The sequence below is a fragment of the Cricetulus griseus genome (genome assembly GCF_003668045.3).
Source record: "Cricetulus griseus strain 17A/GY chromosome 1 unlocalized genomic scaffold, alternate assembly CriGri-PICRH-1.0 chr1_0, whole genome shotgun sequence".
NCBI lineage: Eukaryota > Metazoa > Chordata > Mammalia > Rodentia > Cricetidae > Cricetulus > Cricetulus griseus.
The window spans coordinates 61,481,807-61,501,113 of record NW_023276806.1 but is presented as its reverse complement, the minus strand read 5'-3'; the positions used below and the strand labels follow the sequence as shown (position 1 = coordinate 61,501,113).

The 19,307-nt window shown below is 50.9% G+C and overlaps 2 protein-coding genes across 10 annotated transcripts in view; one reads left to right on the top strand and one right to left on the bottom strand.

Moving 5' to 3' along the window:
- Pi4kb (phosphatidylinositol 4-kinase beta) overlaps nucleotides 1-4,558 on the top strand; it is a 34,063-nt gene extending 29,505 nt beyond the window's left edge. For 2 of the 4 annotated variants that reach the window (XM_027393560.2, XM_027393559.2), the window contains 4 exons: nucleotides 2,258-2,390; nucleotides 2,628-2,748; nucleotides 3,268-3,330; nucleotides 3,708-4,558. In XM_027393560.2, coding sequence (XP_027249361.1) covers nucleotides 2,258-2,390; nucleotides 2,628-2,748; nucleotides 3,268-3,330; nucleotides 3,708-3,889 — 499 coding nt within the window. In that variant the 3' untranslated portion in view covers nucleotides 3,890-4,558. The remainder of the gene's footprint in view (nucleotides 1-2,257; nucleotides 2,391-2,627; nucleotides 2,749-3,267; nucleotides 3,331-3,707) is intronic. The other 2 variants (XM_027393562.2, XM_027393561.2) reach the window with 1 other exon arrangement.
- An 83-nt stretch (nucleotides 4,559-4,641) lies between these two features.
- Znf687 (zinc finger protein 687) lies at nucleotides 4,642-13,700 on the bottom strand. 6 transcript variants are annotated; one of them, XM_027393555.2, is made up of 10 exons: nucleotides 13,058-13,198; nucleotides 11,783-11,878; nucleotides 8,268-10,399; nucleotides 7,944-8,122; nucleotides 7,222-7,398; nucleotides 6,946-7,108; nucleotides 6,455-6,784; nucleotides 6,263-6,375; nucleotides 5,930-6,074; nucleotides 4,642-5,817 (listed from the first exon to the last, which is right to left on the bottom strand). In XM_027393555.2, exons 3-10 carry the CDS (start codon nucleotides 10,380-10,382, stop codon nucleotides 5,323-5,325), a joined length of 3,717 nt encoding a protein of 1,238 aa, XP_027249356.1. In that variant the 5' UTR covers nucleotides 10,383-10,399; nucleotides 11,783-11,878; nucleotides 13,058-13,198; the 3' UTR covers nucleotides 4,642-5,322. The 6 variants fall into 6 exon arrangements, with proteins under 6 accessions (XP_027249356.1, XP_027249357.1, XP_027249359.1 ...); XM_027393556.2 differs by lacking the exons at nucleotides 11,783-11,878; nucleotides 13,058-13,198 and adding an exon at nucleotides 13,563-13,700; XM_027393558.2 differs by lacking the exons at nucleotides 11,783-11,878; nucleotides 13,058-13,198 and adding an exon at nucleotides 13,529-13,660.
- Nucleotides 13,701-19,307: the final 5,607 nt, after the last annotated feature.

Here is a 19,307-nt window from a genome sequence, read left to right as displayed (position 1 = left end):
AGTGTTTCTCATCATAGCTGGTGCTGTAAAGGGGTAACCAACTTTTGGCACCTGTGCACTGTGTGGGTCTCTCTCTGCTTATCAGGGAAAAGTTAGCTCAACAAAGATGGGACCCAAATATTTTGGGACAATGTAATTTTTATATTTTATTACTTGTGCGGATCCAATGTTAAGATTTACTTCTTCCATTTATAGAAAACATTCACTCTGGTATTCCTGCATTAATATCTTAGTAGAAGGTCTGGAGGGGAATGTGACAGAACTGTCTCTTGGGGGAACTAAAAAGAGCATGTCCATTGCACTGGTACAACCAAGAAACTTACCTCTTTTTATTAAGTATACCCAGGGATTTCTAATAGAATGAATTTCCAGTAAGTGCAATTTGTTATGTTCTGAGTTTTAAAAGGTGAAATACGAATGTTTTTTTTTAACTTATCCCCAAAAATGTCACTGTCAAGACAAATAAGAAAACAGTAAATTAGGACAATTAAAAACAAAACAAACCCCATTTTAAAAATGAGTCCTAAGGCACCTTTCCAGATAGAAGCTCTTCTGGGTTAGTTAAGAGAATGAAACCACCTATCACTGGCTTTGGGATATTGGGGGTGGGAGGGGGGTCATTTGTTCGCTCTAACTCTTGAGATTGTTCGGGCAATCTCAAGAGTGCTTTTCCACAACTGGAAGTACTCCGGTGGGTCTTGTTCTCTGCATCCATCCTCTTTCAGCCTGAGCAACTTAGACAAGGTGGCTCTCAGATGGGGCATGGGTGCTCAGCCTAACAAAGCTTCTATTGATAGTGAAAAAGCTGGTTATGCTGAATAGGCCAGGCCTCACATGCTTAGCATGTTAATGTTCTTCCTAGCCATTAATGTGGGAATCACAAAAACCTACAATTTATCTCCCTTTAACTCTTCTTCCTGTAGTATACACTTAAACTCTTGTCAGCCGGACATGATGGCTCATTCACATAATCTTAGCACTTGGGAGGCTGAGGCAGAAGGACTGCCATGAATTTAAGCTGACTTGGGCCACAACAGTAAGTTGCAGGCCAGCCTAGGCTACAATATAACATATCTTTAAGGGGGGGCAGGGCTGGGGAGATAGGTCAGTCCATAAAGTTACTGCTATAAAACCATGAGGACCTGAGTTCAATCCCCAGAACCCCCATTAAAAAGCCAGGTGTGGTGGCACAAGCAGAAACCAAAGGATTCCCTGGGCAAGCTGCTCTAGTTAGCCCAGTATCCAGGAGGCAGGCAGGTGAGTCTCTGAGAAGTTTGAGGTCGGTGAATTTAATAAGTACAGACCAGCCAGGCAGGGCTACATAGTAAGACCCCCATCTCTCATTTAAGAAAAAAAAGTAGATGGTTTCTAAGGAACGATGCCTTAAGTTGACCTCTGGCCTCCACATGCGTGCGTGAATGTAGACCCACATGAACATGGACACACACAATACAAAATAATTATACTCAGTCTGCTTGCTTCTCATTGTTGTTCTATACTGATGGGGCTTTGGTTCTACAGTGGGATGATTTAAAAAGTAAAATAATTCCAGCACTCAGGAGGCAGAGGCAGGTGACTCTGAGAGTTTGAGGCCAATTTGGTCTACATTGTGTACCAGACTATCTGGGGCTACACGGTGAGACCCTATCTCCCAAAAAAAAAAAAAGTCAATAATGCTGAATGAAACCCCCCCTCCCTTTTAGACAGCTAGCTACCAGAGATTCAGGCGCCTTCTTTCTTAACATCCATGCATACTACTAAATCAAGTTTAAGTTTGGGTACTACAAGCACATATTTTGGGAAACAAGCATGTATTTGCAATCTGGCCTCAAACTCTTTGTATTTGAGGATGACCCTCAATTTAGGATCCTCCAGCCTCCAACTCCCAAGTGCTAGAATTATACAAGTGCCATTATTCACATTCAGATTTTGTTGTATTAGGGAACAAAGCTAGGAACCCAGGGCTTCCTGCATGAAAGGCAAGCACTCTACCAACCAAGCTACATCCTTAGCCCTGTGATAATCTTAAAACTACTTTTGTTAAACTGATAATTGAATTCCATACCCCAGTCTTTCTTTGTAGTTTTCTGACTTCCTTTTTGTTGCTAGTTTTAGGTCCTAGGAAATTGACCCAGACTTGTAAGCAATAGGAAACATGGCTGGGGCCTCCCCTGTCCGGTATGGTGAGGCCACTGTTGAAGCTTGAGATCCACCTAAAACAAACTTACTGTTCCCTCTTCCTCTTGCCCTTCCTCAGGCACAATGGGAACATCCTTCTGGATGCAGAAGGCCACATCATCCACATCGACTTTGGCTTCATCCTCTCCAGCTCACCCCGAAACCTGGGCTTTGAGACATCAGCCTTTAAGCTGACCACTGAATTTGTGGATGTGAGTCAAAAAAGAGGTGCCTCCAAGGGTCATGTGTTCTTCCTGATAGGAAGATGTGGTGGGCTCCCCCAAATCAGGAAGGAACAGAACAGAAATGGCAGTAAATCAGGATGAGGCAACATTTCTTGGGAGCTTTCTTGTGCAAGTGGTGAAATCTACCATGATCTTAAGGAAGTTGTGGGAGGCCCATGGGAAAGGACCCACCAGAATTCCTTTGTGCATTCTCCTCACTTCCAGGTAATGGGCGGCCTGAATGGCGACATGTTCAACTACTACAAGATGCTCATGCTGCAGGGGCTGATTGCTGCTCGGAAGCATATGGACAAGGTGGTGCAGATTGTGGAGATCATGCAGCAAGGTGCGGCTGGGGGAGCCCAGGGCATGGGCTGCCTTAGGTTGAGTTGCCTGGAACTTAGAACTTTTAGGAAGTTAATCCCATGTCAAGACTCAGGTTGGGGAGGGTTTCTCAGGGGGGTTCCATTTCCCATTTAGAACACTCTTCTTCACCCTAGCACAAGGGGGAGGGGGGCGCAAGAGTAAAGGAACAGCAGAAAGCACTCATGGGGAAACACCCATCTTTAGCCTCCTGGTCTTTGCAATCTTATTTCTCAGTCTCCTCTGCTAATTCTGGTGCTTCTATCCACTTCTCTCCCATCACACTTGACCAACTGTCCTGGCCTCTAACCAATCCTGCTGTGAATGGAGTTCTTCCTGCTTCTCATCTTTTACCTTGCACTCTGCTGCTTCCTCACGTTTGCACAGGATCCTCCCTCACGCAATTCCTCTGGGTCCCCTCTTAACCCTCCCCCCAAAAAACCTCCAAACATTTACCCCACCTAAGCTGCCAGTCTCCCCCATCCTTGCCCATACCCCACAGGTTGTCGCCGTTGCTCAGGAGCATCTCTGTCTGGCCCCGTGGTGACGGTGGCCCAGGTCATCTGTGAGTGTCAGACCTAGCGTAGGCAGAGGCCTGCAACCAGATAAGTGCAGGGCCCATTCCCAGAGCTTTTTTCCAGCCTCCCCTCTGGGCTCTAAGACTCTCCAAGGCTTACTGGGGGATACTGTGGGCTTCCTTTCCCTGTTCTGCCCACATACTCCCACATACAGAGGAACAAGGAGTGTGGGATGAGGATGGACTCAAGGCCTACAGATTGCTTTTCTCTGCACAAGCAGAATTGTTCCATACCAAGGGATCCCTGTGGTGGGGAGGGAAGGAGTACTTTATATATACTTCTAGCTCTGTTCCCTTTGGCTACTGATTACTGGCCTGCTTTCCTAAATGTCCACGAGCCTTAATTGCTACTGCTTCCTCACCAGGTTCTCAACTTCCTTGCTTCCATGGCTCCAGCACCATTCGCAACCTCAAAGAGAGGTTCCACATGAGCATGACTGAGGAGCAGCTCCAGCTGCTGGTGGAGCAGATGGTGGATGGCAGCATGAGGTCTATCACCACCAAACTCTACGATGGCTTCCAGTACCTCACCAATGGCATCATGTGACACCCTTCTTGGGCCTATAAGTGGTGGGATTGAAGGCACCCTCCCTAGGAGGACCCTTGCCTAAGAAACCCCAAATCACAAAACCCTACCTACCTAACCACCTGCCCAAGGGAAATGGAAGGCAAGAAATACAAAGGATCATGTGGTAACCATGAGAGCTTGCCAGAGGGTAGGAGAGCCAGCCATGGGGTCCAGACTTGCTGGGGCTTCCCCACCTCCGGCTGTGTCAGTATTACCACCTGACAGATCCCAGGACTCACTGCCCTCCAGAGGAGAGAGGTGATGAACGTGAGGATGGAGTCTCAGAGGTTCTACAAACTGTCTTGTTTCCTCTGGGTCCCAGCAAGATGAGAGGAAGAGTGGGCTCTTGGTACTTAGGATGTAATTCTATGTCTGACCATGCTGCTGCCCAACTCTAGCCCCACCCAGGGGCTGACCCCTAGCCCACATAACCCCTGGCAGGTGGGTTCTGCCATAGGGTCCTGCACTTGCTGAGGTTCCCCATCAAGGGGCTAAGGAAGGGAATTGCCACAATCCCTCTAATGTATTTGAGGGTATTGGCCTAGCCATGGGGAATTTCTTACCCTGACCCTTTCCTGACACCCAGGGAAATAGCTCTCAATTTTTTTATTTTTAATTTTTGTTTGAAATAAAGTCCTTAGTTAGCCATCTGTGTCTTGTCTGAGTTGCTTCTGGGGGTGGATGGAAGAAGAGGCTAAATCCAGCATACAAAAGGCACCAAACACACAAGATGAAGATTACTTTTCCATCTGTCTTGGTCAGTACTGCCTCTTCCCTGAGAAGGGCTTCCCCAGTTCTGACTCACCCCCTCCCTAGCAGTACACATTGTCCAACTCACATAAAAAGAAAAGCCTGAATGGGGATTAAACCACAAGCAGTTTTAATGGTCTGGTTTTCTCCCTCTTGTTTCTCTCACTGTTAGTATTATTACTACAAGAATAAAGGATTCCTGAGAGCCTGTCCTCTCCTCTTCCTGGACCCCATTTGACAGGACTCATCCCCACCAACCCCCCACCCCTAGATTTCTGGGGGAAAAGACAAATGGAAGGCACTGCAGGGATTGGGGCGGGGTGTTAGTGCCAATGAGTGTTAGAGGAGGGAATACTAGGCCAGAACCCAGCCCAGAGGAAGCAATCTAGCAGAGGGGTAGAAGCTAGACCCTGTACATCCTTAGGTCTCCCCTGTGTAACATTAGTGTTGGATTCAGAAAGGAAGGAGAACCCACTTAAGTAGGACCCAGGGACCAAACCCAAGAGGGAGTGGGGTGCAAGTCACTAGAATCCTCAAAAGCCTTTCCCTTGGGAGCAAAAAGAATCAAAATAAGTGTTAAACTTCCCAGCCCAGGGAGTTGACAGCAGCAGTGAAAGACCCAAGTTCCTGGGAAGAGAACTGGCTAATCCTAGGCCTGGGACCTAGTTGTCCCCACTGCCTCCCTGTCGGGCCCTGATGAATGCCATGCCATGCGTGCGGAAATGGGTCTTGAGATTCAGAGGGCTATCACAGCTCTTGCCACAGACCTTGCAAGTCAGAGGGCCTCCAGAAACAGGCAAAGGTGAATCTCCACCCTCTGGGTCAGAGCGTAACGGAGGAGCTTCTTCTTCCCCATCCGCCATCCCCAGAGCACTGGCTTTACCCCCCGCCCTTCTCTTCTTGTGGCTAATGAACCGGTGGCGGCTCAAGGAGCCAGGGGATGCAAAGCACAAGCCACAGTCGAGGCACTGCTGCGTGCCACCATCCACCCTCAGGCCCACCACAATGCTCTGTTCCACTGAGCCACTGCTCCTATATCGAAGAGGACCGTGGCCTCCTGACCCAGGGCCACCCCTCAGGGACTTGGCTGGTGGTGTTGTGCTGTCAGGCTCCTCACTGCATGAGTCAGAAGACTGGCGGCGTTTCCGTCCTGGCCCCTGGAGAAAAGTGAAAGAAACTGGGCCTCACCTTCAGCCTGGCTTCCTGAGCAACCAGAGGCTCACTGGTTTCTCGCTCCCACAACATAATGTAAGGAGAGCCTCTTCTTACCTGGGCTCTGCCACCAGAGCCTCGCACCAGAGTGCCTCCTCTGCCAGAAGGGGACTGGGTCCCAAGGGGCAAGCCATGCCGGACTTGGACATGCTTCTCCAGGATCAGACGACTACTGAAGGTGCGCTTTCCCTCTGTGCAATACCTAGCAGAGGTAAAGTGGGCAGGGTAGCACCAGAGGAAAAGACTAAGGCCGATAGCTCCTGAGAGAAGGAAGGCTGCCAGAGCAGAGGCAGGCCTCAACCTTTGGATCCCTCAAGCAGGAGGCAGGTGACAGGTACTCTGGGAGTAAGGGTCATCTCGCAGGTAGGAAGAGGAATGAGTCAGGGTTACCTGCATGGGTAAACTCTCTTGATTCCCTCATGGTTGACCCTCACATGGCGTCTCAGGCTGGGGGCAGAGCAGAAGGAACGCTCACACAGGCGACAGGGGAACTTTTTCACTGACTAGAGAGCAGAGAGTGGGAAATTTCAGTCACACAGGTCAACCCTCCAGCCTACCTTTCCCAGAGGAAGCCTAGCTCACCTTGCCATGTTCTTTCTTCATGTGAGCCACATAATCATCGCGCTCAGGAAACCAGGAATGACAAAGGCCACAGGTCCAGCCCCCAGGCCCCCCACCCCCACCTTTGATGCCTTTGCTTCCCAGGTCCCGTCGGGGTCGTTTGGTTGGGCGGGGAGGCTCAGGGGAGCTGGGCAGCTCCTCTTCGGAGGATGAGGAAGATTCCTCAGTAGCAGGGGCTGCCTCTGCCCGAGACACAGCCAGCTCCTCAGGCTCAGTCTTGGGGGTCAGAAGGGCACCTCCAGCCCCTTTCCCAACTGCCTCCTCCCCCAAGCGTCCGGACTGATGAGTGCTCTATAAGAGGAAGACAAGAGGAGTGGCTATGTGGAGGAAAGCCTGGCTTTGCCAAAGTCCTCACTTCCCTCTGCTCCCCCTGACAGAGGGTTATGTGACTCTAGTTCAGGTCAACACAGCTAGTTAAGGTCCTATTCCCTAGTCCTTTGCTCCTCCTGTACCTTGAGATGTTCCAGCATGGTCCTTTTTTGGGCAAAAAGCAGAGGACAAGATGGACACTTAAAGACGCTGACACGCTGGGGCAACAAGTGCTGGTCGAAGTGTGAAGAAAGGAGCGGTTTGTGAGTGAAAACTGTGTCACACATGGCACACTTATAGATCAGCCTGTGGAGGCAGAAGGGTCAGTGTAAACATCATGATAGGACAGCAAAGCCCTACCATGCACCCCACCCCCCCAGCCCACCCCTTCCTCTTCATGCTCCCTCCCCAGGTCTCACTTGGCTTGCTGGGTGAGGAAGCTGGGATGCTGGGAGTAGAGATGGGCATGGGCGCTGGGTGCAGACTTGAAGGCCATGGGGCAGATGGGGCACTTGTGGAAAACTTCGCAGTGTGACGCCTGTATGTGGGACTTGATGGAGTTTATACCCCCAAATACCACTGCACAGCTGGGGCACCTAGGAGAGGAAGTGGGAGGTACTGCAGTGAGGTAGGGGCATCTCGAGCACCCCACTATGTGGATTTCAAAAGGAAATCAGCAAAGGAGCATAAGTGAGGCAGAGAAACGGGGGAGGCCAAATCCCAAGGGAGGTCTGAGAGGCAGAGCTGGAGTTCCACCAGTAGCTGCTCTCCACTGCTCTCACAGTACATGACTTGGTGGCAGGGTATGGCATGTGTCAGTACAATAGAGCTGGGAGGGACAAGAAAAATGATGGTTTTCCTTGAGAAGCCATCTACACGGATGATGCTAAGAAACAGATCCTAAGGGGTTGGAGAGATGGCTCAGAGGTTAAGAGCACCGACTGCTCTTCCCAGAGGTCCTGAGTTCAGTTCCCAGCAACCACATGGTGGCTCACAACCATCCGTTATGAGATCTGGTGCCCTCCTCTGGTGTGCAGATATACATGGAAGCAGAATGTTGTATACATAATAAATAAATTAAAAAAAAAAAAGAAAGAAAGAAACAGATCCTAAAATTCTATGGGAGATAAGTATGAGGTACCTGTATCCTACACGGCGAGAGAAATGCAGACAGGCCTCTCGAAGATGGGTCTGAAAATTGGCTTGTAGAAAGTTGCCCCCACACTCAGGACAGACATGTGGGGGTCGGTTCTTATGTGTGCGCTGGTGGGCACTGAAGCTGCAACGATTGGGGAGCATCATGGGGCAGGATGGGCACATCTGTCAAGAGGTTAAACAAGGTTAAGTTGATGAGGAGTACCCTGTACCCCATTACTTTGCCTAAGCAAGCTCCCAGTACCTTCCTGGATTTTACCTCCATAGTGTCTGGCTGTACCTTCCCCAAGAGAAATGAAAGACAACTCACATTGCTGGTAGACCCAAGCGCAGGAGGGCCCAGCTGTTGGAAGTGGGCTGCCATGCCAGCCTTGTCCCGGCATTGCTCCTTACACTCCAGACAGCGAAAGCACGTGTAAACAGAGGCAGTAGGGAGAGCAGGTGGTTCTGTTGGGAGTGGTAGCACAGGGGCTTCAGTGGCAACTGTAGTAATGGTAGAGGAGGTGACAGCCCCCTCCCCCTTGCCCAAAACAGGCAAGGCCAGAGGTCCAGGAACAGGTGGGACAGCCACAGGCAGCAGGGGTGTGATGTCTGGCTGCCCCACCATCTGGTCAAGGGCTACAGGCCTCATGACCAAATGTGAGCACTGCATGACAAGACCCTTGTCCTTGTGCTCACGGGCATGCAGGAGTAGGCTACACTTGTTGAAGAAGACCAGGCGACGGGCACAGTGGTTACAGGTGACCTCTATACGCATGCTTCTGCGATCATAGTGCCGTGCCAGGCTTTTCTCCAGTGAAAACGCATCCCCACACTCAAGGCAGCGGTAGCCTGTTGGAGGCAGGGCCAGCCCAGCCTCAGCTGGTGGACTCAGGTTTGGTCTATAAGCAGGCAGCAGATTCTTGCTGTTGAGAATCTTGTTGAAGGCCTCTACCAGGCTGGACTGCGTCCGAGAGATCACTGATCCACCTGCTGTGCCTGGCCCAGTAGCAGACTTAGAAGGCTGTACCATCACCACTGAGGCACCATTTACCTTCTGTCCTCCAAGACCTAACGTTGTCCGCACCTCAGCCTTGGGCAGAGTTTGTGGTACCAGACCTAACACACTCTTAGTCATAGTCTTAGGGCTGGTGACATTCCCCCCTGGTAGAACCACAGCTTTTCGGGCAACACTAGCTGCCATTAGCATGGCAGTGCTAGCATTCTGGATGGTAGCCACAGGTAACACTGTACCTTTCAGCCTTGTACCATCACCCAGTTGGACACTCACCACCTTTGGACCCTCAGGGGTTGGAGTTACAGGAGACAGTTTCAGGAAGCTAGCCTCAGCCAGGAAAGCTCCTTCAGGCAAAGGGGCAGGGGGATCAGGTTCTGAGGGAACCCTGGTTACAGTTCTTGTGATATTCCCACAGGATGTTTTAATAGTCTTGATCCGCACCTTGAGGGGTCTAGCAGAGCTGGAGGAGGTAGGGGAATCATTGCTGTCCTCGTCTGCAGCCTCAGCTCCACTAGAAGGGCTCTGGGGACTTCTTGGAGGAGACTTGTCCACTGTTCCCTCATCTTCTTCCTTCAGAGGTTTACAGCTGGATGCCTTCTCAGGGGAAGCAGGAGGGCTCTGGTGCCCTGGAGACTGCTTGAAGGACATCCCAGCCACCTGGGGAGGTGAGGCACTGGCAGGAATGCCTGCCGCCTCGGGGCTGGAACCTGAGCTTCTCTGAGTTAGACCCTGGGAATGGGGGGGGCTGCAGTTTTCCTGTTTCAAGGCTCCTTCTGGCAGAAGAGAACCAGGAGGCAGCAGGGTTGAGCCATTTTCTGGGGCCAGCTCAAAAGGAGTGGAGAAAGGAGGTGGGATCATGTCCCCATCCTGAGATGGGGAAGGTTCAGGAGGTAAGGGATCTGGGTGGTCACCTGGTTCAGACCCAAAATGAGCAAAGAGGTCCAAGGGTGTTTTGCCTTCCATAGCTTTTTCTTTCCAGGCATCCCCATTGGCAGGAGCTGGAGAATGTGGGGTTTCTGAGAGAGGTGGCTCAGGACCTCCAAATCCATTTTGCATCAGACAAGATCCCACAGGCCCTCCCTTAGTTACACCCCCAGCCTTGGTCTCTTCTTCTCCTGAATTTTCAGTCAGGGTCTCAGACTGCTCTGGACAAACTGTGTTCTTGACAATGACACTGACTGTGGAAGTATCTGGTGGCTGTAACAGGCCATGTTCAGAGGCCTCGGCTGGACTCTCGGGGTCATCTTCAGTAGTTGCTGTTGCTGCTCTGTCTCCAGAATCACCTCCTTCACTGGGTTCTGGCTTCCCTTGGCCTCCTGGTCCCTCATTTTCTTCTGGCCCAGAGTGAATGGCTTCATTTGCATCAATGTCAGGGATGTCAAAAGCAGCAAGGAGGTCATCAAAATCAGGGGTTTTCATGTCCCCCATAGTGACAGGTCCCAGACCTAATAAAAACAGTAAGAGTGAGGAGAAACTGGGGTATCTGAAATGGAGACCTTGAACCTCACTCTCTCAGTAACTCTGTACTGATCCCCTCCAACTTGGTAATCTCTACCATAGTGAATGGAGAATCCTAGAGAGCTACTGGGGGTATTCAGTGTGCCAAACCCTAAAATCAGGTTAGTGGAAAAACACCAGGTAATGCCAGCATAAAAATGCAGAGAAAACCAGAAAGAGATTCTCAGAAACACAGAGTAATAGAGTTAAGGATTCTTAGAGAGCATCTCGGATGAAACCAGATTAGGCACAGAACCAGTTAACCAACAGGAATATTAAGGGTAACAGACACAATGCTCTAAGTGTCTGGGCTTATTTGCGTCAGGATGGGAACAATTCATTTTCTTCATGGAATACCAATTGGGGGTCCATAGAGATCTGCAAGGCCATTACACAAAGGAACAGTGATTAAAGCTAAGACTTAAATTGCTCTACCTTCAGTGTTATCACTGCTGTTCAAGCAAGTTACTTCATTGCCTTACTTTTGCTGTTTCAAAGAGGGAACAAGTAATCCATTTATCAAAGTTCTTCTAGAAACATAAAATTGTATGCATGAGTGTCCAACCCAGAAGACAATTTATTATTGCAGCTGGGCCAAATTAAGGACATGTGAGGTCAAGGAGGAGCTGGCTGCACTGGGAAGGAATATACACTGGCCACCTAGAGCTAGGGTCAGAGATAAGAGTCAGAGGCCATCTAAAGTCATGTGTGAAAGACCTGGAGCCACTCCTGGCACCCGGAGCTCTAGCATGGTCAGCAGGGAGAAATAAATTCAACGGAGAAAGAATAAGACTCTGAAGAGGCAAAGAAAGGGAGGGGCATATCCACAAGGGCCCCAGCTGAGTCCTCTGCTGTCACAAACACCTGCTGCTTGCTCACCTATCTTCCCCAGAGTGTCTTCCCTCCTCTCTCCCCCACCTTGCTCTCCCAGGGTTAAAACTCCAGGGTACAAGCTGATCCACATAGCTGCCACAATGGGAAAAAAACTCCTCTTTCCCACTGTCATTTCTACTCTGAGCTCCTCACCTAGTCTATCTCCTAACTCAAACTCCAACTTCTTGGGCAACAGTAGCCTAGGAAGTCTCCCCAACCTTATCCAGGCTCAGGAGGGATTGGGGGGTGGGGGTGGCGTTTTAAGTCCCACAAGACTTATGTGTCACTAAAGCAACAAGGCCAACTCAGAGACTATGGAGACCCAAGCTCTAACCTCCATCAGTTCTAAACCATAAGTATTTCTGTAGGAAGAAGCAATGGAGAAAAGTACAAATTCACTCCCTTTTACATGTTCCCTGCCCAGGATGCAAGCCATTTCCCAGGGCCAATTCTCTCACCTCTTTCCAGCCTTCAGACTGTAACTGGAGATAGTCCCAGCAGGTGGCAGCTGGCATTGCACGGACCGAGGTGGGGGTGGGGGGCAAGGGTACCAACTAGAGGAAGAAAGGGGAGTCCTCCTAGCACTTTACCCCCTTACTGAATTCTGTACATTCTGGGTTTAACAAAGCCCTTAGTTCTGCCCAGATGAATTGCTAGGTCCCTCTTCAGTTCGGCTGCGTCAGGTGGGGAGACCTGGGCTACTCTCCCACTCAACCTCACAGCAGAGTGGGTCGGTGGAGTACAAACCAATGGGGACTTAGGAAACACCTGCGAACTGGCCTCTCCCAACCACCTCCCTCGGGCGTGCAAGTGACTTGGAGGTCATCCGATAGCCACCTGGAGCAGACAGCGGGCCAAGCAGAGAGGTTTAGCGCCGATGAAGATCCTTCACTCAGCTGCCAGGCCTCTGGTGCTGCCATCTCACAACCCCCTTTTCCCTCTGTTCCCCAAAAACAAAAAGAAGGGGCTTAACAGGAAGAGGGTGAACAGACCCGAGTCGGGTGGGGGCTCCACTGCCCTTTGCCCAAGGCCTGCTGCGCAGAGCAAAGCCAAGGGGCCAGAGCCTGGCCGGGGGCGATTAGGTTGCGGCCAAGCTGGGCAACGGGCTGCATTAAGTGCCTGCCATCTGCCAGGGACTGGCGCGGGAAGCAAGCCCGGGGTTTCGGGTAGGGGACAAGAAGTACATTAAAAAAACTGGAGGGTAAACTGAGGCGAGTGGTGCTTCTTTCACTTTCATCGGCTAAGAACTCACGGCAGGGCCTTGGCCAGGCCCTTTTGGATCTGCGGCGCTGCACATCGGGGGCCAGGACTCCCCGGCAGTGGGGAGTGGCACGAGGGGAGTGGAGACACAAGAGGGGGCGGTCCCTGAATGACTCTAAGCTCTGCAGCCAGGTCAGACCCAACTCGAACCTGGTCCCCTTCCCCTCTGCGCACCGCGCAGCCTGCCCCGGCTCCGACCCTCAGAGGCTCTCCCGAGACCCCAGCGATTGCAAGGCGCGCAGCGGGCTCGGGGCGCCAGCGTGAGTCCCGCAGGGGCCCGGACGCTGACCCGCACCCGGTCGGGATGTAGGCTCCGCTATGGCTGGGCCCAATTCCCCCGCCCCCACCGCCCGGCACGGACACCATTTTAGGTCGCGACATCCCGCAGCCTCCAGTCCCCCGGCCGCACTCCGATGGCCTCTCGGTCTAGGAGAGCCAGGACTTAGGGGTCCCGGACCCCCCTCGCACGTTACCAGGCTAGGGGCAGTGCTTTCAACAGACTTGAGTTCCCACAGCGGTCCTCGAGGATGCAGGCTGCGACCCCGACAGGCAAGCAGCCGCCCCAGGGGGCGGCGCGGGGAAGGGGGTAGTTGACCAAGTGGGGGAGGGGCAGGGGCATTTACCCGCCCCCCCGGGGGGCGGAGCCAAGGGCGGGTGTTTGCGGCGAGCACGCTTACTTGTTCCGATCCTAGTGCGGGCAGAGACCCCGCGGCCTCACCCGGTCCCAGCCACCACCGCCGCGCCGCCGCTGCGCCCGCCGCCGCCGCCGCCGCCCCCCGCGGCCGCCACTACTTCCTGCTTCTCTCCGCTTCGGCCTCCCCTCTCCCTCAGCTCCCTCCGCGCCCCGGGACCGGGCTGCCCGCTTTCATACTCGCCATTGGCCAACGGCCCCGTCCATCGGCTCTGAGCCCCGCCCACTCCCGCACGGGGTTGGCCCTCCATACCCAGCTCGGAACTGGCCCCTCATCGTCTCCTCACCGCGATTGGTCGAAGGGGCTGGGCTCTGTGGAGACGCCTCTCCTCATTGGCCACTCCGGAGTCCACCTGCCCCATCTGCGTAGCTCGGCGGCCATTGGCCACCGCCGCTGTCGCTTAAGCCAGAGCCTGCCTTCGTCTCCGCTTTGGGACGCCGGCGGTGACCAGCCCAGAAGCGTGGCCGTCCCCGCTCTGTCGGCCGCTGGGCCGCGTGTGTGCGAACTTAGGGACTCGAGCGGTGTGGAGCCTCAGGGAATCTCGTCAGCCCCGAGTGGAACCCGGCTGTCTCAAGCGTTCGTGACGTTTCTTCAGGCTAAGCCGCGACCTCGAGGACGCGGTGTAGGGTTCACAAAATGGGGCGCCACCCCCAAACATTACGTCATCGGGGTGACCCTTCCCCTCGCGGTCCTCGCGGTGTCTGAACTGCGGTATGGTCCGGGTGGATGAGGTCCTCGCCTGGGCCAGCCTCCGGGCGTGCGGCTCCTCCCCCTCCCTCCGGGAGAGCCGCACGGGCCGCGGGATTCCGAGTGTCGGGCAAACCGGAACCCGGGACCCGGGACCTGGGACGCGCTGCGGACCGGAAGTGGGGGAGGTGACGTTGGGAGTGCTGGCGTGGCCTGGGCCACAGCCAAAGAGCTTAAGGTAGTGTGCTGATAGGCCCCTCAGACGGGAGAAGGCGGGAGCCCGCCTCTGTTTCCCCGCCCCCGGCACGAGCTGGCGTTCCTGTTGAGGTTGAGCTTTCCCGCGCTTTGCCGCCCCGCCCCCTGGAGGCGGGGAAGGGGGCGGGGTTGCCGGGGAGATGAATCGCCTTGACACTCTCCCATCTGCACGCTTTCGCGGGATCCATCTGCAAGCCCAGTGTGCCACCTGGCGCGCGCTCTACCGCCTGGCCGCGCGCCGCCGCCGCCCGCCGCGAACGCAGCCGCTCCAGACGGCAAGGGCTTTTAAAGATTGTGTGTTATTTTAACCCGCGTCCTCACCCTTTCCGTGCGAGCAACCCACCAACTTTGCGACGTGTCAAGTTTTGTGTTTGTTGTAGCGATACCGAGGAATGAACCTAGAGAGTCGCACACGCTAGGCAAATGCACTAAACGCTGAATCGATACCCTGTCTCTCATTTTTTGAGATCGGCTTTTCAGCAAGGTTGTCCTGCCTGCCTAGTAACTGGGGCTACACTGCTGCGCCACCAGGCCCAGAGTTTTGGTAAAGCTTTTAAAAGGAGGCACAACCTTCCCTTGTGCCTCCTAGCATTGGTCTCAGAAATCTCAGGCGCCGCCTGGGAGCTTGTGACTATTAAGGCTACAACGGGAATCTTGGAACCACCACATTCCACATGATGGCATTAGGCAAGTCTTTCTACCTCCCTGAACCTATTGTCTCATGAAAAAATAAAAATGGAAATTATAATATCCACCTGCCAAGATTAGTTTTGCAAGGATGAAAAGCTTGGAATGCAGAGGTCCTATTTATAAAATAATAACAAGCAGATGAATGGAGCCTCCACCTCACCGGCCATCTTTCTCTGCAGGGGCCACAGCTCACAGTATTCCTCTCCGAGTAACTAACTGAGAGTTCTTTACTGGAGAACTAAGGTTGTGGCTCAGCTGGTGTTTGATAAATACAAAGTGCTTGTGTTTGATAAACCTAGGATGGTGGCTCATACTTATAACCCCAGCATTCGGGAGGTGGAGGCAGGAGTATCAAATTCAAAGCTAGCCTTGGCTACTTAGGGAGTCTGATGCCAACTTGGAATTCATGAAACTCTTGAGTCCAACAGGAAAAGAAAGCCCCCTACTGGATGTAGCCATCTGCATTCCATTCCCACATCCTCCTCTGGGTCTCCCTATAGGGTTAATAATTACTACTCACATACATGTATTATCATTAGAATGTCATGTCAACTCATCTGATCCTTACCACAATTATTGTGTCCATTTCACTGAGAGGGAAACAAGCACAGGCAGGCTAGAATAACTGACGGACACAAAGTCAGAAGCCCTGAAATTGAAATTTGAGAGCCCAGAAAGGTAAATGCTAAATTACAGATTCCCTTGCCAAGAGAGTTCTGGTTACAAGTTTGTTCTTCAATTAGATGTATTAGTCATATGTTTAGGAAATACTTTTCAAACTGGGTGTAGTGGTAGAAATCTTGTAATCCCAACACCTGGGAGGGGCAGGAGGAGCAGGAGTTCAAGGCTACATAGCAAGTCCCAGATTGTATAAGTTACTTTCTGTTGCTGTGGTAAAACACCATGATCGTGACAAATTTAGAGAGATTATTTGGGCTTACCGTTCCAGAGAGTTAGCATATGACAGCAGCAAGTGGCAGGCATAGAAGGCAGGAACAGAAACTGAAAGGTCACATCTTGATCCACAGGCAGGAAACAGAAAGGGAACTGGGAATGGTATGAGTCTTTAAACCCTCAAATCCTACCCCCGGTGACATACTTCATCCAAGAAGACCACACTTCCTGAGCCTCCCAAACATCTCTATCAAGTGGGGAATCAAAAATTCAAGTGCCTGAGAATGGCATGAGATCCTGTGACCAAAATGAGAGAGAAAGAGGAGATAAATATTTTAATTCAGCTAATATTTCATAAGCACCATTTGTGAGTTAAGCACTAATTAGGGCACTAGAGCTACAGCAATGAACACGGTAGACAAGGGTCTCTGGAGGGCACTAGAGATACAGCAGGGTCTCTAGCGTGTTGGAGCTGGATAGAGAGCTCAGCAGTTAAGAGCACTGGCTGCCTTTGCAGAAGACAAAGGTCAGTTCCCAGCATCCACATGGATACTCACAACCATCTGTAATTCAAAACCCAGGAGTTCTGACACCTTCTTGTGGTCTCCCACAGGCACCGTATATGTGGTACAAAGAATGTACATGTTGTACATTCAGGCAAACATCCATAAACATAAAATGAAAGAAAAAAATACAGCCCCTGGTGTGACCTGGGCATTCTTACAAATCTGAGGTCTCAGCACTCCAATGGCTGAGACAAGCAGGCTCACTTGAACCCAGTTGTCCTATCCAGCCTGGTCAACCTAGTAAGGCCCTGTGGCTAAAGTAATAAGTAAAATAGGTAGAAGCACATTAGAAACGAAATTTGTCAGAAGAAGGGGTGAGTGTCAAGGCAGTGAACACTCAGGAGTTCCTTTAAATGCACATTGCCTTCAATAATTGAACCAATCAGAAGGAACCTACTGTGTAGCTCAAACTATAAGACTCCAGACAAGGCAAAACAACAGGGACAACAATAAATCAGTGGCTGCCAAGGGCTTGGGTGGAGGGACTGATGACTAGATAGTGCACAGGGGACTTTATAGCACTGAAACTCCTAGGTAAAACACTATAATAATAGACACATGACATTCTGCATTGGCCAAAATCCATAGGCAAGGCTTAATAGAAATTAATTAGTTAATTCTAGTTAATAATAATGCATTGATATATAGGGCAAAAAAAATGACTCAGCAGTTAAGAGCACTGGCAGCTCTTCGAGAGGACCTGGGTTCAATTCCCAGCACCCACATGGCAGCTCACAACTGTCTGTCACTCCTGTTCCAGGGGATCTGACACCTTGACACAGACATACATGCAGGCAAAACACCAATGAACATAATATAATAGATAACTCATTATAATAATAATGCATCAATATGGTTGATCAGGTCAAAGAAATATACAATGATTAAAGACAATAATGGAAATTGATGAGAGGGAATATATGGGTATTATCTGTATTTTTTGCCCAACTTTTCTATAAACATCTCTAAGTAAAGTATATTAAGAAAACAAAATTTCATCTGGGTGGTGGTAGCACAAACCTTTAATCCCAGTACTCGGGAGACAGAGGCAGGCGGATCTCTGTGAGTTCGAGACCAGCCTGGTCTACAAGAGCTAGTTCCAGGACAGACAGCCTCCAAAGCCACAGAGAAACCCTGTCTCAAAAAAAAATTTTTTTTAAAGCTTGGAAAGAAGCCAGGAAGTGTTTGAGAGTTGGATAGGATAGATGAGTAAAGGCTTTTCTGATAAGATTGCAATTAAATGGTCCCAGAAGAGCCGACTAACTCTGCAGCTATCTGGGTCAAGAACATTCCAGGAATGAAGTATAGAAGGTTCTTAGGTGGGAGTGTGAAACGGAGGGGTCAGCAGATAGGAGGGATGAGTCAGGTCCTGAGGGATCTGAAGGCTGTTTAAAGGGTCTTTCCTGCTTGCCAGATGTGGTGGCGCACGCCTTTAATCCCAGCACTCAGGAGGCAGAGGTGGGTGGATCTACAGAGAGAGTTCCAGGACAGCCAGGGCTACATGGAGAAACCCTAAACTGGAAAAACTAAAAGAAGAGATAAATGTGGTGTCACATACCTGTAAGCCCCACATTGGAAAGGCTGAAGAAAGAAGATCACAAGGGTTAGTCTAGTTTGGGCTATCCAGTGAGACCCTGTCTCTCTTTTTTGTTTTGTTGTGTTTTTTGAGACAGGATTTCTCTGTAGCTTTGAAGGCTGTCCTGGAACTCACTCTGTAGACCAGGCTGGTCTCGAACTCACAGAGATCTGCCTCTGCCTCCTAAGTGGTGGAATTAAAGGTGTGCACCACCAACACCTGGCCCGAGACCCTGTCTCTTAAGTTTAAAATAAAAGCTAGAGAGATGGCTCAGTGCTTAAGAGCACTTGCTGCTTTTGTAGAGGACCCAAGTTTGGTTCCCAGAACCCACATGGTGGCTCACAACTGTCTGTAACTCCCGTTCCAAGGGATCCAGCACCCTCTTCTGACCTCATGCACAAGATGCACATACAGTGCGCGCGCGCACACACACACACACACACACACACACACACACACATTCAGACAAATAACTCAGAGCTAATAATAAATTTTTAAAAAAGACACACTGAGAGATAGATTGATATATAGGATGTGACTTGGCAGTGGAGCTCTGAGCACATACAGACCCTAGCTTCAATTCTCCTGCACCACAAGAAGGGAGCTGAATATAGTGATAGATGCCTGTTTTCCCAGAACATGGAAGGAGGCTGCAGGAGGATCAGAAGTGAGTTCCAGGACAGCCTGGGTTACATTAGACCTTGTCTCAGAAGATGAAGACAATAATGAAGAGGATCTAGGGTGTGTGTGAAGATTGAAAGGAGGGAATAGTCCATGGATCATCCAGGGGAACTCCAAGCTTTCACGGAGACTGAGGAAGAGCAAGGAGGGAACCAAGAGAATTCTGAAAGTTTAAAAACCAAAGTCCCAAGCCGGGCGGTGGTGGCCCATGCCTTTAATCCCAGCACTCGGGAGGCAGAGGCAGGTGGATCTCTGTGAGTTTGAGACCAGCCTGGTCTACAAGAGCTAGTTCCAGGACAGCCTCCAAAGCCATTGAGAAACCCTGTCTCGAAAAACCAAAAAAAAAAAAAAAAAAAACCAAAGTCCCTGTTCATAGGAGGGAAGGACAGTGGTACACTGACAGGTACCACTCACATTAATAGGATGAGAATTGACCTTATGGACTAAAACAAAATAGAAGTCTTCAGTGGCCTTGATGAGGACAGACATAGTACATAACAGAGACAAAAGCTTGTGTAGTTGCTCAGTGGATAAGAGCTCTGACTGTTCTTCCAGAGGTTGTGAGTTCAACTCCCATCATCCACATGGTGGCTCACAACCACCTTGAATGAGATCTGGTGCCCTCTGCTGGCATGCAGGCAGAAGACTGTATACATAATAAATAAATAAATAAATAAATAAA